The following is a 16,668-nucleotide window of genomic DNA, read 5'->3' on the forward strand; positions in this document are numbered from 1 at the left end:
ATGTCTGCGTGGGTTTCCTCCGGGTGCTCCAGTTTCCTCCCACAGTCCAAAGATGTGCAGGTTAGGTAGATTGGCCATGCTAAATTGCCCTTAGTGTCCAAAGTTGGGTGGGGTTACTGGGTTATGGGGATAGGGTGGGGGGGTGGGCTTGGGTAGGGTACTCTTTCCGAGAGCCGGTGCAGACGTGATGGGCCGAATGGCCTCCTTCAGCACTGTAAATTCTATGATTCAGTACATCAGTAATTCCCCCAAGGACAGCGAGCAACAGGTTAATGTGTAATATTGCCTTGGTGTATTAGAGAGCATGTTTCTGAAGCTGGGGTAAGAGTACATTGTTCGGGCAGAGTTGTGGGAATTTTATTCACTGCCTACAATGTTTATTCTATGTTACAAGTCAGTGGAATGCTTTGATGTTGCCTAATCTAAGAAAACTTGTGAAAGCAACCTTGTAACCTCGGTCGGCATCAGGCATTGCCAAGCACTTGAAAGTGGATTGAATTACAGTAGTCAGAATTGCTTGAGGTATGTTTGTCCCTGCACAGACGCTCCCTCCAATCAAGGAGCCAATGGAAACATGGGAAGGCCAACATAGTAGGAAACCAGTCGCCGGACTGTGGCTGAAGCCGATGCCAGCTAAACCATTCTTGCTGCACCTCGGAGTCACCGCCAGATCTCACTCCATGGAGGAATATCACACAAACTTCCCAACTGAGGTTCCTAAGCACTACATCATGAGGTAGGGCATGTCTGTGGGTAGCCACGGGATGTGCATGTCGGGTCGTCAACTCTGGCTGGACGTTCTCCTGGAGTATTCACCCACAGACCTCTCGCCATGCTCTCGCCAGCGGTCACACGCCACACCGCCCTCTTGGTGCACCCATTCCCTATGGCCAATCGGAAAATAAACAGACTCCTCTGATGGAAATTCATAGAGGCTGAAATATTAACTGTTTCCCGTTCCACAGATGCTGCCACGTTGATGAGTATTTTCTGTTTTTATTTCAGATTTCCAACAGATTCATTACTTGATTCGACCCTTCTTGAGTCCCAGTCAAACATTTTTCTCCTCATCATCAATATTTTAAAGACTAATTAGTTAAATATTTAAAGAAAATTGGGGGAAAAGGATAGTTCTTTTCAGTGCCTTGATGATATTTACCCCTGGTTTGTTCGTGGCAATGTCCTGGAGGTTAGCCTTCATTCCTGCAGATTCCAGGTCAATCCCAGAGGATTGTCAATCCTATTTTCGTCACAATAAAATATGCAAATCAGGCACACTAGGAAGAGCACATTTCTTTCAATACTATAATGCATGCCTGATAAGCATTAGATCCTCTCTTCTAGGTGATGGTCATTGCCTGGCACTTGTGTGGCATGAATGTAACTTGCCACTTGTCTGGATGTTGTCCAGGTCTAAATGTACTATCTACCTAAAAGACCACCTTAGGTTCTCAGGAAACAGTTAATGTTCCCCAGTACTTCAGTTTGAATTGAGGTTTTAAGACCATGAGACATAGGGGCAGAATTAGGCCACTCGGCCCATCGAGTCTGCTCCGCCATTCAATCATGGCTGATATTTTCGCATCCCCATTCTCCTGCCTTCTCCCCATAACCCCTGATCCCCTTATTAATCAAGAACCTATCTATCTCTGTCTTAAAGACACTCAGTGATTTTGCCTCCACAGTCTTCTGCGGCGAAGAGTTCCACAGATTCACCACCCTCTGGCTGAAGAAATTCCTCCTCATCTCTGTTTTGAAGGATTGTCCCTTTAGTCTGAGATTGTGTCCTCTGGTTCTAGTTTTTCCTACAAGTGGAAACATTCTCTCCACGTCCACTCTGTCCAGCTCCTGTAAGTTTCAATAAGATCCCCCCTTATCCTTCCAAACTCCAATGAGTACAGACCCAGAGTCCTCAACCGCTCCTCATACAACATTAATTGTTTAATAGCCCGTTTACAAAAAATTAATTTTACGGGCTGTGGGCGCCGCTGGCTAGGCCAGAATTTATTGCCCATCCCTAGTTGCCCTTCAGAAGGTGGTGGTGAGTTGCCTTCTTGAACCGCTCCAGACCTTGAGGTGTAGGAACACCCACTGTAGGGAGGGAGTTTCAGGATGTTGCCCCAACGACAGGGAAGGAGCGGCGATATATTTACAAGTCAGGGTGGTGAGTCACTTGGAGGGGAACATCCAGGCGGTGGGGTTCCCAGGTATCGGCTGCTCTTGTCCTTCTCGACGGTAGTGGTCGTGGGTTTGGAAGGTGCTGTCGAATGAACCTTGGTCAGATACTGCAGTGCGTCTTGTAGATGGTACACACAACTGTCACTGTTCGTCGCTGGTGGAGGGATTGATTGTTTGTGGAAGGGGGAAACAATCAAGCGGGCTGCTTTATCCTGGATGGTGTTGAGCTTCTTGAGTGTTGTTGGAGCTGCACTCATCCAGGCAAGTGGAGAGTATTCCATCACACTCCTGACTTGTGCCTTGTAGATGGTGGGCAGGCTTGCGGGGAGGGTGGGGGGCGGTCAGGAGTTGAGTTACTCGCTGTAGGATTCCTCGCCTTTGGCCTACCTTGATAGTCACAGTATTAATATTGGCTAGTCCAGTTCAGTTTCTGATCAATGGTAACTCCCAGGATGTTGATTGTGGGGGTTTCAGCGATGGTAATGCCATTGCGTGTCCAGGGGCAGTGGTTCATCCTCTCTTGTAGGAGATGGTCATTGCCTGGCACTTGTGTGGCACGAATGTAACTTGCCACTTGTCAGCCCAAGCCTGGATATTGTCCAGATGAAATGAAATGAAAATCGCTTATTGTCACAAGTAGGCTTCAAATGAAATTATTGTGAAAAGCCCCTAGTCGCCACATTCCGGCACCTGTTTGGGGAGGCTGGTACAGGAAGTAAACCATCCTGCTGGCCTGCCTTGGTCTACTTTAAAAGCCAGCTATTTAGCTCTGTGCTAAACCAGGTCTTGCTGCATGTGGGCATGGACTGCTTCATTATCTGAGGATTCGCAAATGGTGCTGAACATTGTGCAGTCATTCGCAAACATCCTCACTTCTGACCTTATGATGGAAGGGAGGTCATTGATGAAGCAGCTGAAGATGGTTGGGGCCGAGAACACGACCCTGAGGAACTCCTGCAGTGATGTCCTGGAGCTGAGATGATTGACCTCCAACCACCACACCCATCTTCCTTTGTGCCGGGTATGACTCCAATCAGTGGAGAGTTTTCCCCCTGATTCCCATTGACTCCAGTTTAGCGAGGGCTCGTTGATGCCATACTCCGTCAAATGCTGCCTTGATGCTAAGGGCAGTCACTCTCACCTCTGGCATTCAGCATTTTTGTCCATGTTTGAACCAAGGCTGTAATGAGATCAGGAGCTGAGTGACTCTGACGGAACCCAAACTGAGCGTCCGTGAGCAGGTTACTGCTGAGTGTCGCTTGATAGCATTGTTGATGACTCCTTCCATCGCTTTGCTGATGATGGAGAGTAGGCTGATAGGGCGGTAATTGGCTGGGTTGGATTTGTCCTGTTTCTTGTGTACAGGACACACCTGGGCAGTTTTCCACATTGCCGGGTAGATGGCAGTGTTGTAGCTGTGCTGGAACAGCGTGACTAGGAGTGCGGCAAGTTCTGGAACACAGGTCTTCAGTACTATTGCCGGAATATTGTCGGGGCCCTTAGCCTTTGCAGTATCATGTCTTCAGCCGTTTCTTGATATCACGTGGAATGAATCATATTGCCCGAAGACTGACATCTGTGATGCGCGCCACTTCTGGCTGAAGATTGTTGCAAATGCCTCGACCTTGCCTTTTGCACATATGTGCTGGGCTCCTCCATCATTGCGGATGGGGATATTTGTGGCGCCTCCTCCGCCAGTGAGTTGTTTGATTGTCCACCACAATTCACGGCTGGATGTGGCAGGACTGCAGAGCTTAGATCTGATGCGTTTGTTGTGGAATCGCTTAGCTCTGTCAATTACTTGCTGTTTGGCACACAAGTAGTCCTGTGTTGTAGCTTCACCAGGTTGACACCTCATTTTTCGGTCTGCCTGATGTTGCTCCTGGCATGCTGTCCTGCACTCTTCATTGAACCGGGTTCATTCCTTGTACTGCACCAAATATAAACGGTATAGAAATGGCACTGTGGTGTTGTTGTAGAAGTGATTGCTGAACACGATAAACTTGGAGTCGAAGATGCCAAGACCTGCTTTCTCGTTCTTATTATAGAGTTATCATTGGAGCTTTACATTGGTCTCACTATCATTTATTCGTTACTCTTGGCCTTGCTACTTACTCTGATCATGTGAAACTCCCCCATCTAGGGGCTGGTTTAGCACACTGGGCTAAATCGCTGGCTTTGAAAGCAGACCAAGGCAGGCCAGCAGCACGGTTCAATTCCCGTACCAGCCTCCCTGAACTGGCACCGGAATAGAACATAGAAAAATACAGCACAGAACAGGCCCTTCGGCCCACGATGTTGTGTTAATAGAACCTTTGTCCTAGATTAATCATAGATTATCATTGAATTTACAGTGCAGAAGGAGGCCATTCGGCCCATTGAGAATGTGGCGACTAGGGGCTTTTCACAGTAACTTCATTGAAGCCTACTTGTGACAATAAGCGATTTTCATTTTTCATTTCATTTCACGTCTTCACTGCAAAGTAACGTAGTTTCCTCTTCCCACATTCCAAACCAATAGCTCATGGCCGGGATTCTCCACTCCTGCGGGCAAGTTCTGAAGCCGGTGTGGAAAGTGGCACGAGCCACTCCGGCATCAACGGGCCTCACCTAGCAGCTATCCACCTCTTCCTAGGGGGCTAGTATGGTGCTGGAGTGGTCTCCGCAGCTCCGTCGCCCGAAAACCGGCGAGCCACGGCCGGCGCGAGTTCACGCATGCGCGCCATGGCCAACATGAGTTCCCGCATGCACGTGGGTTCCCGTCTCCACGCCGGCACCTGGGCAATATGGCAGAGCCCTACAGGGGCCTGGCGCGGAGGAACATAGGCCCCCACGGAAATAGGCTGCCCACCGATCGGTAGACCCCGATTGCGGGCCAGACCACCGTGGAGGCCCCCCCCGGGTCGGATCCCCCCCCCCCCCCGCAAGGATGGTCCCCCCAGACAGAACTTCGAGGTCCCGCCGTGTGGGACCATGCGTGCCATACGTAACCCACGCCGGCGGGACTCGGCTGAACTCGGCGGGCACTCGGCCCGTTGAGGCCCGGAGAATCGCCGGGGGGCCGCTTTCAATGGCCCCCGACCGGCGATCAGCGCCAGAAAATTGGCGAGCTGGAATCGTGGTGGCGTGGCAAGATTCTCATGCCCCCCCCCCCCAGGGATTCTTCGACCCGACGCGGGATCGGAGAATCCACCTCCTTCCCTCCGTAATCGTTTGCTTTGCTTTACCTCCCTGGAATTCAGTGCAGGTAAATAGACTGATGGCGAATCACAGAATTGTTATGGCATAATAGGAGGCCATTCGGATCATTCTGTCTGCATTGGCTCTCCAAATGAACCTGATAACGCAGTGGCTTTCCCCTGCCTTTCCCCCCTAACCTTGCATATTGTTTCTATTCAAATGACCATCTATCGCCCTCTTGAACGCCTCGATTGAAGCTGCCTCCACCACACTTCCAGGCCGTGCATTCCAGACCCCAACCACTCGCTGGGTGGAAAGGTTATTTTTCTCACATCACGTTTGCTTCTTTTGCAAATCACTTTAAATCTGTGCCCTCTTGTCCTTGATCCTTTTACGAGAGGGAACAGTTTCTCCCTGGCTACTCTGTCCAGCCCCCTCATGATTTTGAACACCTCTACCAAATCTCCTCTCAGCTTCTTCTCTCCAAGGAGAACAGTCCCAACCTCTCCAATCTATCCTCTTAACTCGAGTTTCTCATCCCAGGAACTATTTTTGTAAACATCTTCTGCACCCTCTCCAATACGTTCAGGTCTTGATTTGATTTGATTTATTGCCACGTGTACTGAGGTACAGTGAAAATTATTGTTCTGCAGACAGTCCAGACAGATCGTTCCATACATGAAAAACATAGGACATACATAAATACACAATGTAAATAAATAGGCACGGGCAACGGATGAAGCATACAAAGTGCAGTGCTACAACTGTAGAGAAGGTGGGCGGGATTCTCCGACCCCCCGACCCCCGGCTGGGCTGGAGAATCGCCGAGGGGCGGTGTAAATCCTACCCCGCCGCCGGTTGCCGGACTCTCCGGCGCCGGTTTTTCGGAGGGGGCAGGAATCGCGTTGCACCGGTCGGGGGCTGTTGGCAATGGCCCCCCCCCCAGTGATTCTCCGCTCCGTGATGGGCCGAGTGGCCGCCAGTTTTCGGCCAGTCCCGCCGGCGTAAATCAAACAAGCTCCTTACCGGCGGGACCTGGCTCTGCGGACGGCCTGCAGAGTCCTCATGGGGGCGCGGGGGGATCTGGCCCCGTGGGGGGCCCCCACGGTGGCCTGGCCCGCAATCGGGGCCCAACGATCTGCGGTCGGGCCTGTGCTGTGGGGGGCACTCTATCCCTCCGTGCCGGCCGCTGTGACGGTCTGCCATGGCCAGTGCGGAGAAGAACCCCCCTGCGCTGGGATCACACCAGAACATGCTGACGCTCCCGCGCATGCGCCAACTCGCGCCGGCCAGCGGAGGCCCTTCGGCACCAGTTGGCGAGGCGCCAACCTCGCCGGTGCCAGCTAGCGAGGTGCCAACCCCGCCGGCGCCGGCCTAGCCCCTGAACGTGCGGAGGATTCCGCACCTTCCGGGCAGCCCCACGCCGGAGTGGTTCACGCCACTCCTCAGCGCCGGTACGGCCCGCCCCGCCGGGTAGCGGAGAATCCCGGCCGATGTGTAGAAAGATCATTTCAGTCCATAAGAGGGTCATTCCCCGCTGTGTGGTAACAGCGGGGAAGAAGCTGTTTTTGAACCTGTTAGTGTGCCATAGTGTGGCACCCAGAACTGTACACAATACTCCAGCTGAGGTCTTGTAAAAAATCAGCATAACATCCTTGCTCTTGTGCTCTGTGCGATTATTAAGAAAGTCCAGGATACTATATAATAATAAAACAATTTAGCGTTCCCAATTCATTTTTTCAAATTAAGGGGCAATTCAGCGTAGCTAATCCACCTACCCTGCACACCTTTGGGTTGTGGGGGTGAGACCCACGCAAACACTGGGAGAATGTGCAAACTCCACACGGACAGTGACCCAGAGCCGGGATCGAATCTGGGACCTTAGCGCCGTGAGGCAACAATGCTAAAAATAATCATATAATAAGAATAATCTTTATAATTGTTATTGTCACAAGTAGGCTTACATTAACGTCGCAATGAAGTTACTGTGAAAATCCCCTGGTCGCCACACTCCGGCGCCTGTTCAGGTACACTGAGGGATAATTCAGAATGTCCAATTTACCTAACAGTCTTTCGGGACATGTGGGAGGAAACCAGAGCACCCGGAGGAAACCCACGCAGGCACAGGGAAGACGTGCAGACTCCGCACAGATAATAAAAGTAATAATAGCCTTTCATTGCTACAAGTATGAAGTTACTGTGATAAGCCCCCAGTGGCTACATTCCGTAGTGACCCAAGCCGGGAATCGAACCTGGGACCCTGGCACTGTGAAGCAACAGTGCTAGCCGCTGTGCTATCATGCCACTGTGCAAATTGCTTTATTAACTGCTCTTTCACCTTCAGTGATGTACGCACGTACACACCCAGCTCCCTCAGCTCCTCCAATCTCTTTAGAATTTTACCCCTTATTTTGTATTGTCTCTCCATGTTCTTCCTACCAAAGTGCATCATCTAACGCTTCTCCGCATAGAACTTACTCTGCCACATATCTGCCCACTCCACCAACTTATCTATGACCTTTTGAAGTTCTACACTGTCCTTCTCACAGTTTACCATGCTTCCAAGTTTGCCCTAATGGTGCTGCTGGTAGTCCGGGCGGCCAGACGGTGAAGATGGCGGCAGCACCAGTATCTGCAGCTGCTCGGGGTGGTGGCCTATGTGCCGGACCCCTCCCCACATCCTGAGGATCCTGCTGCCCACCAAGCCAGGGAGGGACCCAAAGATGGAATCCCGCGACAGACGTCGCTGGGCATTCAAAGAGCAAAGAACAAAGTAAAGTACAGCACAGGAACAGGCCCTTTGGCCCTCCAAGCCAGCGCCGACCATATTGCCCGTCTAAACTAAAATCTTCTACACTTCCGAGGTCCGTATCCCTCTGTTCCCATCCTATTCATGTATTTGTCTAGATGCCTCTTAAACGGCACTATCGTCCCTGCTTCCACCACCCCCTCCGGCAGCGAGTTCCAGGCACCCACTACCCTCTGTGTGAAAAAACTTACCTCGTACATCTCCTTCCAACCTTGCCCCTCGCACCTTAAACCTATGCCCCCTGGTAATTGAACCCTCTACCCTGGGGAAAAGTCTCTAACTATCCACTCTGTCTATGCCCCTCATAATTTTGTAGATCTCTGTCAGGTCGCCCCTCAACCTCCTTCGTTCCAGTGAGAACAAACCGAGTTTATTCAACCACTCCTCATAGCTAATGCCCTCCATACCAGGCACCATCCTGGTAAATCTCTCCTGCACCCTCTCTAAAGCCCCCACATCCTTCTGGTAGTGTGGCGACCAGAATTGAACACTATACTATAAGTGTGGCCTAACTAAGGTTCTAGACAGCTGCAACATTACTTGCCAATTTTTATACTCAATGCCCCGGTCAATGAAGGCAAGCATGCCGTATGCCTTCCTGACTACCTTCCCCACCTGTGTTGCCCCTTTCAGTGACCTGTGGACCTGTACACCTAGATCTCTCTGACTGTCAATACTCTTGAAGGTTCTACCATTCACTGTTTAATCCCTACCTGTATTAGATCTTCCAAAATGCATTACCTCACATTTGTCCGGATTAAACGCCATCTGCCATCTCGCCGCCCAATTTTCCAAATGATCTAAATCCTGCTGCATCCTCTGACAGTCCTCATCGCTATCCGCAATTCCACCAACTTTTGTGCCGTCCGCAAACTTACTAATCAAAGCAGTTACATTTTCCTCCAAATCATTTATATATACTACGAACAGCAAAGGTCCCAGCACTGATCCCTGCGGAACACCACTAGTCACAGCCCTCCAATCAGAAAAGCACCCTTCCATTGCTACTCTCTGCCTTCTATGACCTATCTGTATCCATCTTGCCAGCTCACCTCTGATCCTGTGTGACTTCACCTTTTGTACCAGACTGCCATGAGGGACCTTGTCAAAGGCCTTACTGAAGTCCATATGGACAACATCCACTGCCCTACCTGCATCAATCATCTTTGTGACCTCCTCGAAAAACTCTATCAAGTTAGTAAGACACGACCTCCCCTTCACAAAACCGTGCTGCCTCTCGCTAATACGACCACTTGCTTACAAATGGGAGTAGATCCTGTCTCGAAGAATTCGCTCCAGTAATTTCCCTACCGCTGACGTAAGGCTCACCGGCCTGTAGTTCCCTGGATTATCCTTGCTATCCTTCTTAAACAAAGGGACAACATTGGCTATTCTCCAGTCCTCTGGGACATCACCTGAAGACAGTGAGGATCCAAAGATTTCTGTCAAGGCCTCAGCAGTCAGTTTCCTCTCTTGCCTCCTTCAGTATTCTGGGGTAGATCCCATCAGGCCCTGGGGACATATCTATTTTAATATTTTTCAAGACACCCAACACCTCGTCTTTTTGGATTTCAATGTGACCCAGGCTATCAACACACCCTTCTCCAGCCTCAAATCTACCAATTTCTTCTCTTTGGTGAATACTGACGCAAAGTATTCATTTAGTACCTCGCCCATTTCCTCTGGCTTCACACATAGATTCCCTTGCCTATCCTTCAGTGAGCCAACCCTTTCCCTGTACGTGTAAAATATTCAACTGACATTCGAACAAATGACTGACAGCGCAAGCCGCAGGAGGCTCCGCCTCAACCAGGAGATGGTGCGGCATTTGTGCCACGTCCTCGCAAACTTGTCACCACGTGGAGGACGAGGACACCCACTCCCGGTGGCCGTCAGGGTCACCGCAGCTCTGAACCTTTATGCCTCAGGATTATTCCAGGGCTCGAGCGGGGACCTGTGTGGCATCTCACAGGCCACAGCCCGGTGCTTCCGGCAGTTCACGAATGTCCTGTATGCCCGGGCGGAAGACTACATTGTCTTTGACATGGACTGGGCCCAACAGGATGCCCAGCCAGCAGGTTTCTCCACCATCACCGGGATGCCCCTAGTCCAGGAGGTAATAGAGGCGATGCACGTTGCCCTGCGCTCACCGGGTCATATGGAGGTGCCCTATGTTAACCAAAAGGGGTTCCACTCCCTCAACATTCAGCTTGTATGCGACCACCAGATGAAGATAATGTACATGTGTTCCCGCTTCCCTGGGAGTGTCCATGACAGCTACATCCTGGAGCAGTCAGTCATCCCCAGCCTCTTTGAGGACCACCCCAGGATGGGCAATTGGGGGATAAGGGGTATCCGCTGAAGACCTGGCTGATGACGCCAGTACGGAGGCCGGAGACCGAAGCAGATACAACAAGGCCCATGAGGCCACCTGGGGTGTGATTGAGCGGTGCATCGGACTCCTCAAGATGCCTCGACCGCTCCGGTGGTACACTCCAGTACACCGCTGGAGGGCCACCTGCTTTGTGGTGGTCTGCTGTGCCCTCCATAACCTCGCACAGCAGCAGGGTGATGCATTGGAGGTTGATGATGAGGAACATGTGGCTACCTCTGAGGAGGAGCAGGAGGGTGAGGACAATGACGTGGCGCCGGTCCAGCAGGGGCTGGAGGACGAGGCTGGGGAGGAACCTTAGGCCCAGCTGGAGGCTGCAGGACAGACGGCAGCAGTGAAGGTCCGGCAAGCCCGGAGGGCCAGGGAGACCCTCATACTTGCCCGATTAGCATATGGCCTGGTCCGTCACCTCCCACTCCCATTTCCCACCCTCCCAGGGTATATCACATCACTCCAGGTTGCTGGGACTTTCGGCACTGTCAACAGGTCACTGTTGAGGGCAGAGGGGTGAGGGGTCGCTGCTCCTCAATCTAAGTCATAGTCTGACCCCTGCCTGTCTGCTGAGTGCTCGATCACACCCATCACCTACATTCGGTGTGCCCAGGGGGGAGGGGGAGATGCCAAGGATTCGGAGGTCGGCCCGCTTTGCAGAAGAAAGTGACAGAGATGTCTTACTGTTTGTGCTCAAGGGTGTTTATTGTTTTACAATTCCCCACTCTCCCAAAGGTCCTGCCTCCCCCACCCCCCCCCCCCCCCCCCCATATCCCCACCCCCCTCCCAACCTCACCTTCTACCTGCCTCCCTCCACCCTGTTCTCCCCTCTCCCGGTGCCCTGAGTGATTCTCGATGAGCTTTGCCTTCCGAGGTCTACCACTACGTCTAGGTGCCTCCCCAGGATGCACATTTTAGGTGGAGGCAGCCAGCTGCTTACCGCGTCCTGTCACATTCGATGCCCCTGGCGGGTATCATCTGGGGCCGGAGGGCCTTGGCTCACTTCTCACCGGCACATGCACAGCCGTGCTGCCCTGTCCCGGGTGCTGAATGCGAGACGCAGCCTCATTAGGGGGGTGGAACTCGGGGCAGCTGATGGCCACCATCCCCACTCCATGGGACGGGTCCGGGTTGCCGTTCAGTGCCCCCTCCACCCAGCCGGTGCCCATAGGGCCCTGGGGTTCGCCTTGGGACGGAGGGGCAGCTGGTTCACGCCCCGGCCGCCCCTGCATCGTCCGGCTCTGCCAGCCCTGGCGGTTCCCCATGTTCCGCACCATGGTGTCGACGCCCTCAGTGCCTCGTCAATGCCCACCTAGGACTGGGATAAACTCTACAGCTCCTCTGCCATTCCCATCTGAGAGTGGGACATGTCCCGCAGAACCTCATCAAAGTCGGCCTGGTACTGGGTCACATCCCCCAGCGAGGCGGACATTCTGCCGAGACCCTCAGCCATGGCCACCACCAACTGTGCAACGTCTTGGATACCTTCACTAATGGTGCCGACATCGGGCACCAGGCTCTCCACTGTGATCGCCACCCTGGCAGTGTTGGCCTCGGTGCCACGCATTGCCATCAACATCTCCAGCACCCGTAGCCTCTGGGACTCCTCCAAGCAGCTGGAGAGACGCTGACATCTCCCTCTGAATGTCCCGGCCGTAGCCTAATGTTTCCATCAGCTCCGCGCTGACCTCTTTCACAGGCTCAGCTGGGACCTCCGACTGCTGTCTCGCCTGGGGGTTCCTGCCTCCACCTGATGTAAATCAGCAGCTGTGTGGTGCTCCCCAGATTGTGCCCCAGAAGCCTGACCACTAACATGTCCCATCGAGGTGCGTGTATCTGCACTAGTGGGGGATGGGGTTGACAGCAGTGACGTGATTGTTACAGTGACATCCTCGGAGCTCTCCTCCGAGGGGGTCTCATGGGAGGCTGGACAGGGGCCGCCCGGGATGAGCCGGTGCCATCGGCTGGAGGATCTGTGGGAGTTTGGACATGTGGTCAGTGGGAGGGATGGGTCAGCCAGTAAGACAATAACAACTCACGTTTGACAGGTCCTCTGGGTGGAGCCCAGTTGTTCCTCACCTCTCCGGCGTCCACCAGCCCCCCCGTGTGGGTGTCCGCCCTCTCCTCGGCCACACCAGTTACCTCCAGGCTACGCTCCACAAAGAAGGTGAGGATTCCTCTGTCTGTCACACCTCCACCAGGCTGGGTCCTCTCCCGGTGATTATGGGACAGCTTTTCCTGAGGAGACACAGAGGGGCATCGTTAGCCACACGCGTGGTTCACAGTGATGGGAAGGGGAGTATGAAGGTAGGGTTGGGCGGGTTTTAAGGGGGAGGGGGGGTTGGAGGGAGGGTTGGGGTCGGATGGAGAGTTGTGGGGGTGGATGCTCCCGTGGGGGCGGAAAGATCTCGGGTGGGGGGGTGGGGGTTGGTGTCGACTCACTCGTTCTGTCCGGTGTAGGTCATTGACCTTTTTCCGGCACTGGAGGCCAGTCCTCCTGGTCACACTCCCGGCGCTCACAGCCACCGCTACCTCATCCCCCAGGCAGCACTGGCTGCCCTGTGGCTGACTCTTCGGGACCCTCGGGGGAACAGGACATTCCTCCTTGCCGCCACTGCCTCTAGCAGCCTCCCCAGTCAGCGCCCCTGAATCTTGGGGTCCCTGTCTCCTGTGTGTCATTATTGCGAGCTGGCTGGGGTTGGCTGAGCCAACTTAAGTGCTGCGCGACCTTGTTAGTGGGGGGCGGGGGGGGGGTGCCAGCGAATCAGCTGGCGAGCTTTCATCTGCAGCGAGATGCCCGTGTCGTCTTGTTAAGTGGACCAATTAATGTTGAACAGCATTGCCGTCCTCGCTGGGCCGAACGCCAGGAAGCTCATGGCAGTTCCCGCTCGCTGTCACACTTAGAAATCTTTCCAGAGAATCGGCCCCTAAGACTTTTCTGGTTTATGGATAGCTGCTTCAGATTTTACACTTCCTCTCAGCGTAGACCTCGGACCAGGTTAGCTACCCCATGCAGCCAACAGCACTCAGCTGAATATCTTTCGTTAAATATCCATTGCCTCTTTCACCTCCGATTCAAGTTTCCTCGCACCTCTTTCAACTCAACTGTGTGCGGCTTCAGACGGAGTGTGGAAGTTTGATGAGAATAGGGACATTTTAAATAGCATTCTAAAAATCTAATTTTGTTTGCATTTGTGTTTAACATTTAACTGCAAATATTGTTTAACTTGTAAATCTCACACAGCGTCCGAAGAGAGAAGCTGGCTGGGGTTATACTAGCATCAGCTGAAAGAGTCAATTAATTAAGGAAGCTAGCTTGAGCTGGTCTCTGCTGTACCTGAGCTCAGCTAGTCCCTTTGTGCAGAACACGTACATTTTTACTCACTGTATGACCAGCACTGAGTGCAGCTTCAGATGGAGTCTGGAATTTGGTGAGAAGAGGGGCCGGGATTCTCTGACCCTGCGCCGGGTCGGTGAATCCCCGGGGGGAGGCGTGAATCCCGCCCCGCTGCCCCGACGCCGGTTTACCAATTCTCCGTCGCCGTTTGGAATTCCCGCCATGCCCGTCGGGGGCCGTTGACAGCGGCCCCTCCGGCGATTCTCTGGGCCTCGATGGGCCGAGTGTCTGTCAAGTTTTGCCCAGTCCTGCCGGTGTGAATTACTCATGACACATGGCACGACCTGGCAGGTAAGTGTGTGGGGGCCGTCCTGGGGGGGCGGGGTGGGGGTGGGGATCCGACCCTGGGGGAGCCCCCACAGTGGCCTGGCCCGCGATCGGGGCCTACCGATCTGCGGGTGGGCTGGTTCCGTGGGGGCCTTCTTTTCCCTGCGTCGGGCCCCTGTAGTGCTCCGCCATATTGTCCGGGGGCTGGCGCGGAGAAGGGAACCCTCGCGCATGTGCGGAAATACACCGGCCGTTCTGCGCATGCGCGGAAATATGTCGGACGGCCCACGCATGTGCGAACTTGCACCGGCCCTTCGGCGCCGGCTGGAGCTGCGGGAACCACTCCGGCATCAACCGAGCCCTCGAGAAAGAGGAGAACTCCTCACTTTCCCCACTGTTTACAAAAGGAGGTAGGGAGAAAGCGGGTAAATATAGGCCAGTGAGCTTTACTTTGGTAGTAGGGAAGATGCTGGAATCTATCATCAAGGAAGGAATAGCGAGGCATCTGGATGGAAATTGTCCCATTGGGCAGACGCAGCATGGGTTCATAAAGGGCAGGTCGTGCCTAACTAATTTAGTGGCATGTTTTGAGGACATTAACAGTGCGGTAGATAACGGGGAGCCAATGGATGTGGTATATCTGGATTTACCAGAAAGCCTTTGACAAGGTGCCACACAAAAGGTTGCTGCATAAGATAAAGATGCATGGCATTAAGGGGAAAGTAGTAGCATGGATAGAGGATTGGTTAATTAATAGAAAGCAAAGAGTGGGGATTAATGGGTGTTTCCCTGGTTGGCAATCAGTAGCTAGTGGTGTCCCTCAGGGATCAGTGTTGGGCCCACAATTGTTCACAATTTACATAGATGATTTGGAGTTGGGGACCAAGGGCAATGTGTCCAAGCTTGCAGACGACACTAAGATGAGTGGTAAAGCAAAAAGTGCAGAGGATACTGGAAGTCTGCAGAGGGATTTGGATAGGCTAAGTGAATGGGCTAGGGTCTGGCAGATGGAATTCAATGTTGACAAATGTGAGGTTATCCATTTTGGTAGGGATAACAGCAAAAGGGATTATTATTTAAATGATAAAATATTAAAACATGTTGCTGTGCAGAGAGACCTGGGTGTGCTAGTGCATGAGTCGCAAAACGTTGGTTTGCAGGTGTAACAGGTGATTAAGAAGGCAAATGGAATTTTGTCCTTCATTGCTAGAGGGATGGAGTTTAAGACTAGGGAGGTTCTGCTGCAATTGTATAAGGTGTTAGTGAGGCCACACCTGGAGTATTGTTTTCAGTTTTGGTCTCCTTACTTGAAAAAGGACGTACTGGCACTGGAGGGTGTGCAGAGGAGATTCACTAGGTTAATCCCAGAGCTGAAGGGGTTGGATTACGAGGAGAGGTTGAGTAGACTGGGACTGTACCCATTGGAATTTAGAAGGATGATGGGGGATCTTTCAGAAACATATAAAATTATGAAGGGAATAGATAGGATAGATGCGGGCAGGTTGTTTCCACTGGCGAGTGAAAGCAGAACTAGGGGGCATAGCCTCAAAATAAAGGGAAGTAGATTTAGGACTGAGCTTAGGGGGAACTTCTTCACCCAAAGGGTTGTGAATCTATGGAATTCCTTGCCCAGTGAAGCAGTTGAGGCTCCTTCATTAAATGTTTTTAAGATAAAGATAGATAGTTTTTTGAAGAATAAAGGGATTAAGGGTTATGGTGTTCGGGCTGAGTCCACAAAAGATCAGCCATGATCTCATTGAATGATGGAGCAGGCTCGAGGGGCCAGATGGCCTATTCCTGCTCCTAGTTCTTATGTTCTTTCGGGGGCCGTTGCCGCCGGAGTGGTTGGTGCCGGTTTTCACGCCAGCGTGGGGACATAGCTCTATTATTGCAGAATCCCGCTTCGGGAGTTTGGTGAGAAGAGGGAGTTTGGTGAGGAGGGGAGGGCAGTACTCCTTTGCTTTATAACTTTTCACCCTGGAGGAATTGGTTTCTGATGTTCCTTAGGGGAGGTGGTTAGCTGCTGGTGAGTATCTGGTGAATATTCGATAAATGGTCAAAGACACTATTTTCCGAAGGTTTAAATTTGTCCTGCAGTTTGTGGTAAGATCAATAAATAACTAAAAGAAAATAAATAAGACCATAAGACATAGGAGCAGAATTAGGCCACTCGGCCCATCGAGTCTGCTCTGCCATTCAATCATGGCTGATATTTTTCTCATCCCCAATCTCCTGCCTTCTCCCCATAACCCCTGATCTCCTTATTGATCAAGAACCTATCTATCTCTGTTTTAAAGACACTCAGTGATTTTGCCTCCACAGCCTTCTGCGGCAAAGAGTTCCACAGATTCACCCCCCTCTGGCTGAATAAATTCCTCCTCATCTCAGTTTTAAAGCATCGTCCCTTTAGTCTGAGGTTGTGCCCTCGGGTTCTAGTGGAAACATCCTCTCCAT

General features: G+C 52.3%; 1 protein-coding gene across 2 annotated transcripts in view; it reads left to right on the forward strand.

Annotated features, from left to right (window-relative positions):
* The window catches only part of cfap65 (cilia and flagella associated protein 65), a 243,182-nt gene that overhangs the window by 189,222 nt on the left and 37,292 nt on the right, over positions 1-16,668 (forward strand). For both annotated transcript variants that reach the window (XM_072469307.1, XM_072469318.1), the window contains exon 29: positions 543-736. In XM_072469307.1, coding sequence (XP_072325408.1) covers positions 543-736 — 194 coding nt within the window. The remainder of the gene's footprint in view (positions 1-542; positions 737-16,668) is intronic.

Source organism: Scyliorhinus torazame, chromosome 2 (genome assembly GCF_047496885.1).
Source record: "Scyliorhinus torazame isolate Kashiwa2021f chromosome 2, sScyTor2.1, whole genome shotgun sequence".
In the NCBI taxonomy this organism is placed as follows: Eukaryota; Metazoa; Chordata; class Chondrichthyes; order Carcharhiniformes; family Scyliorhinidae; genus Scyliorhinus; species Scyliorhinus torazame.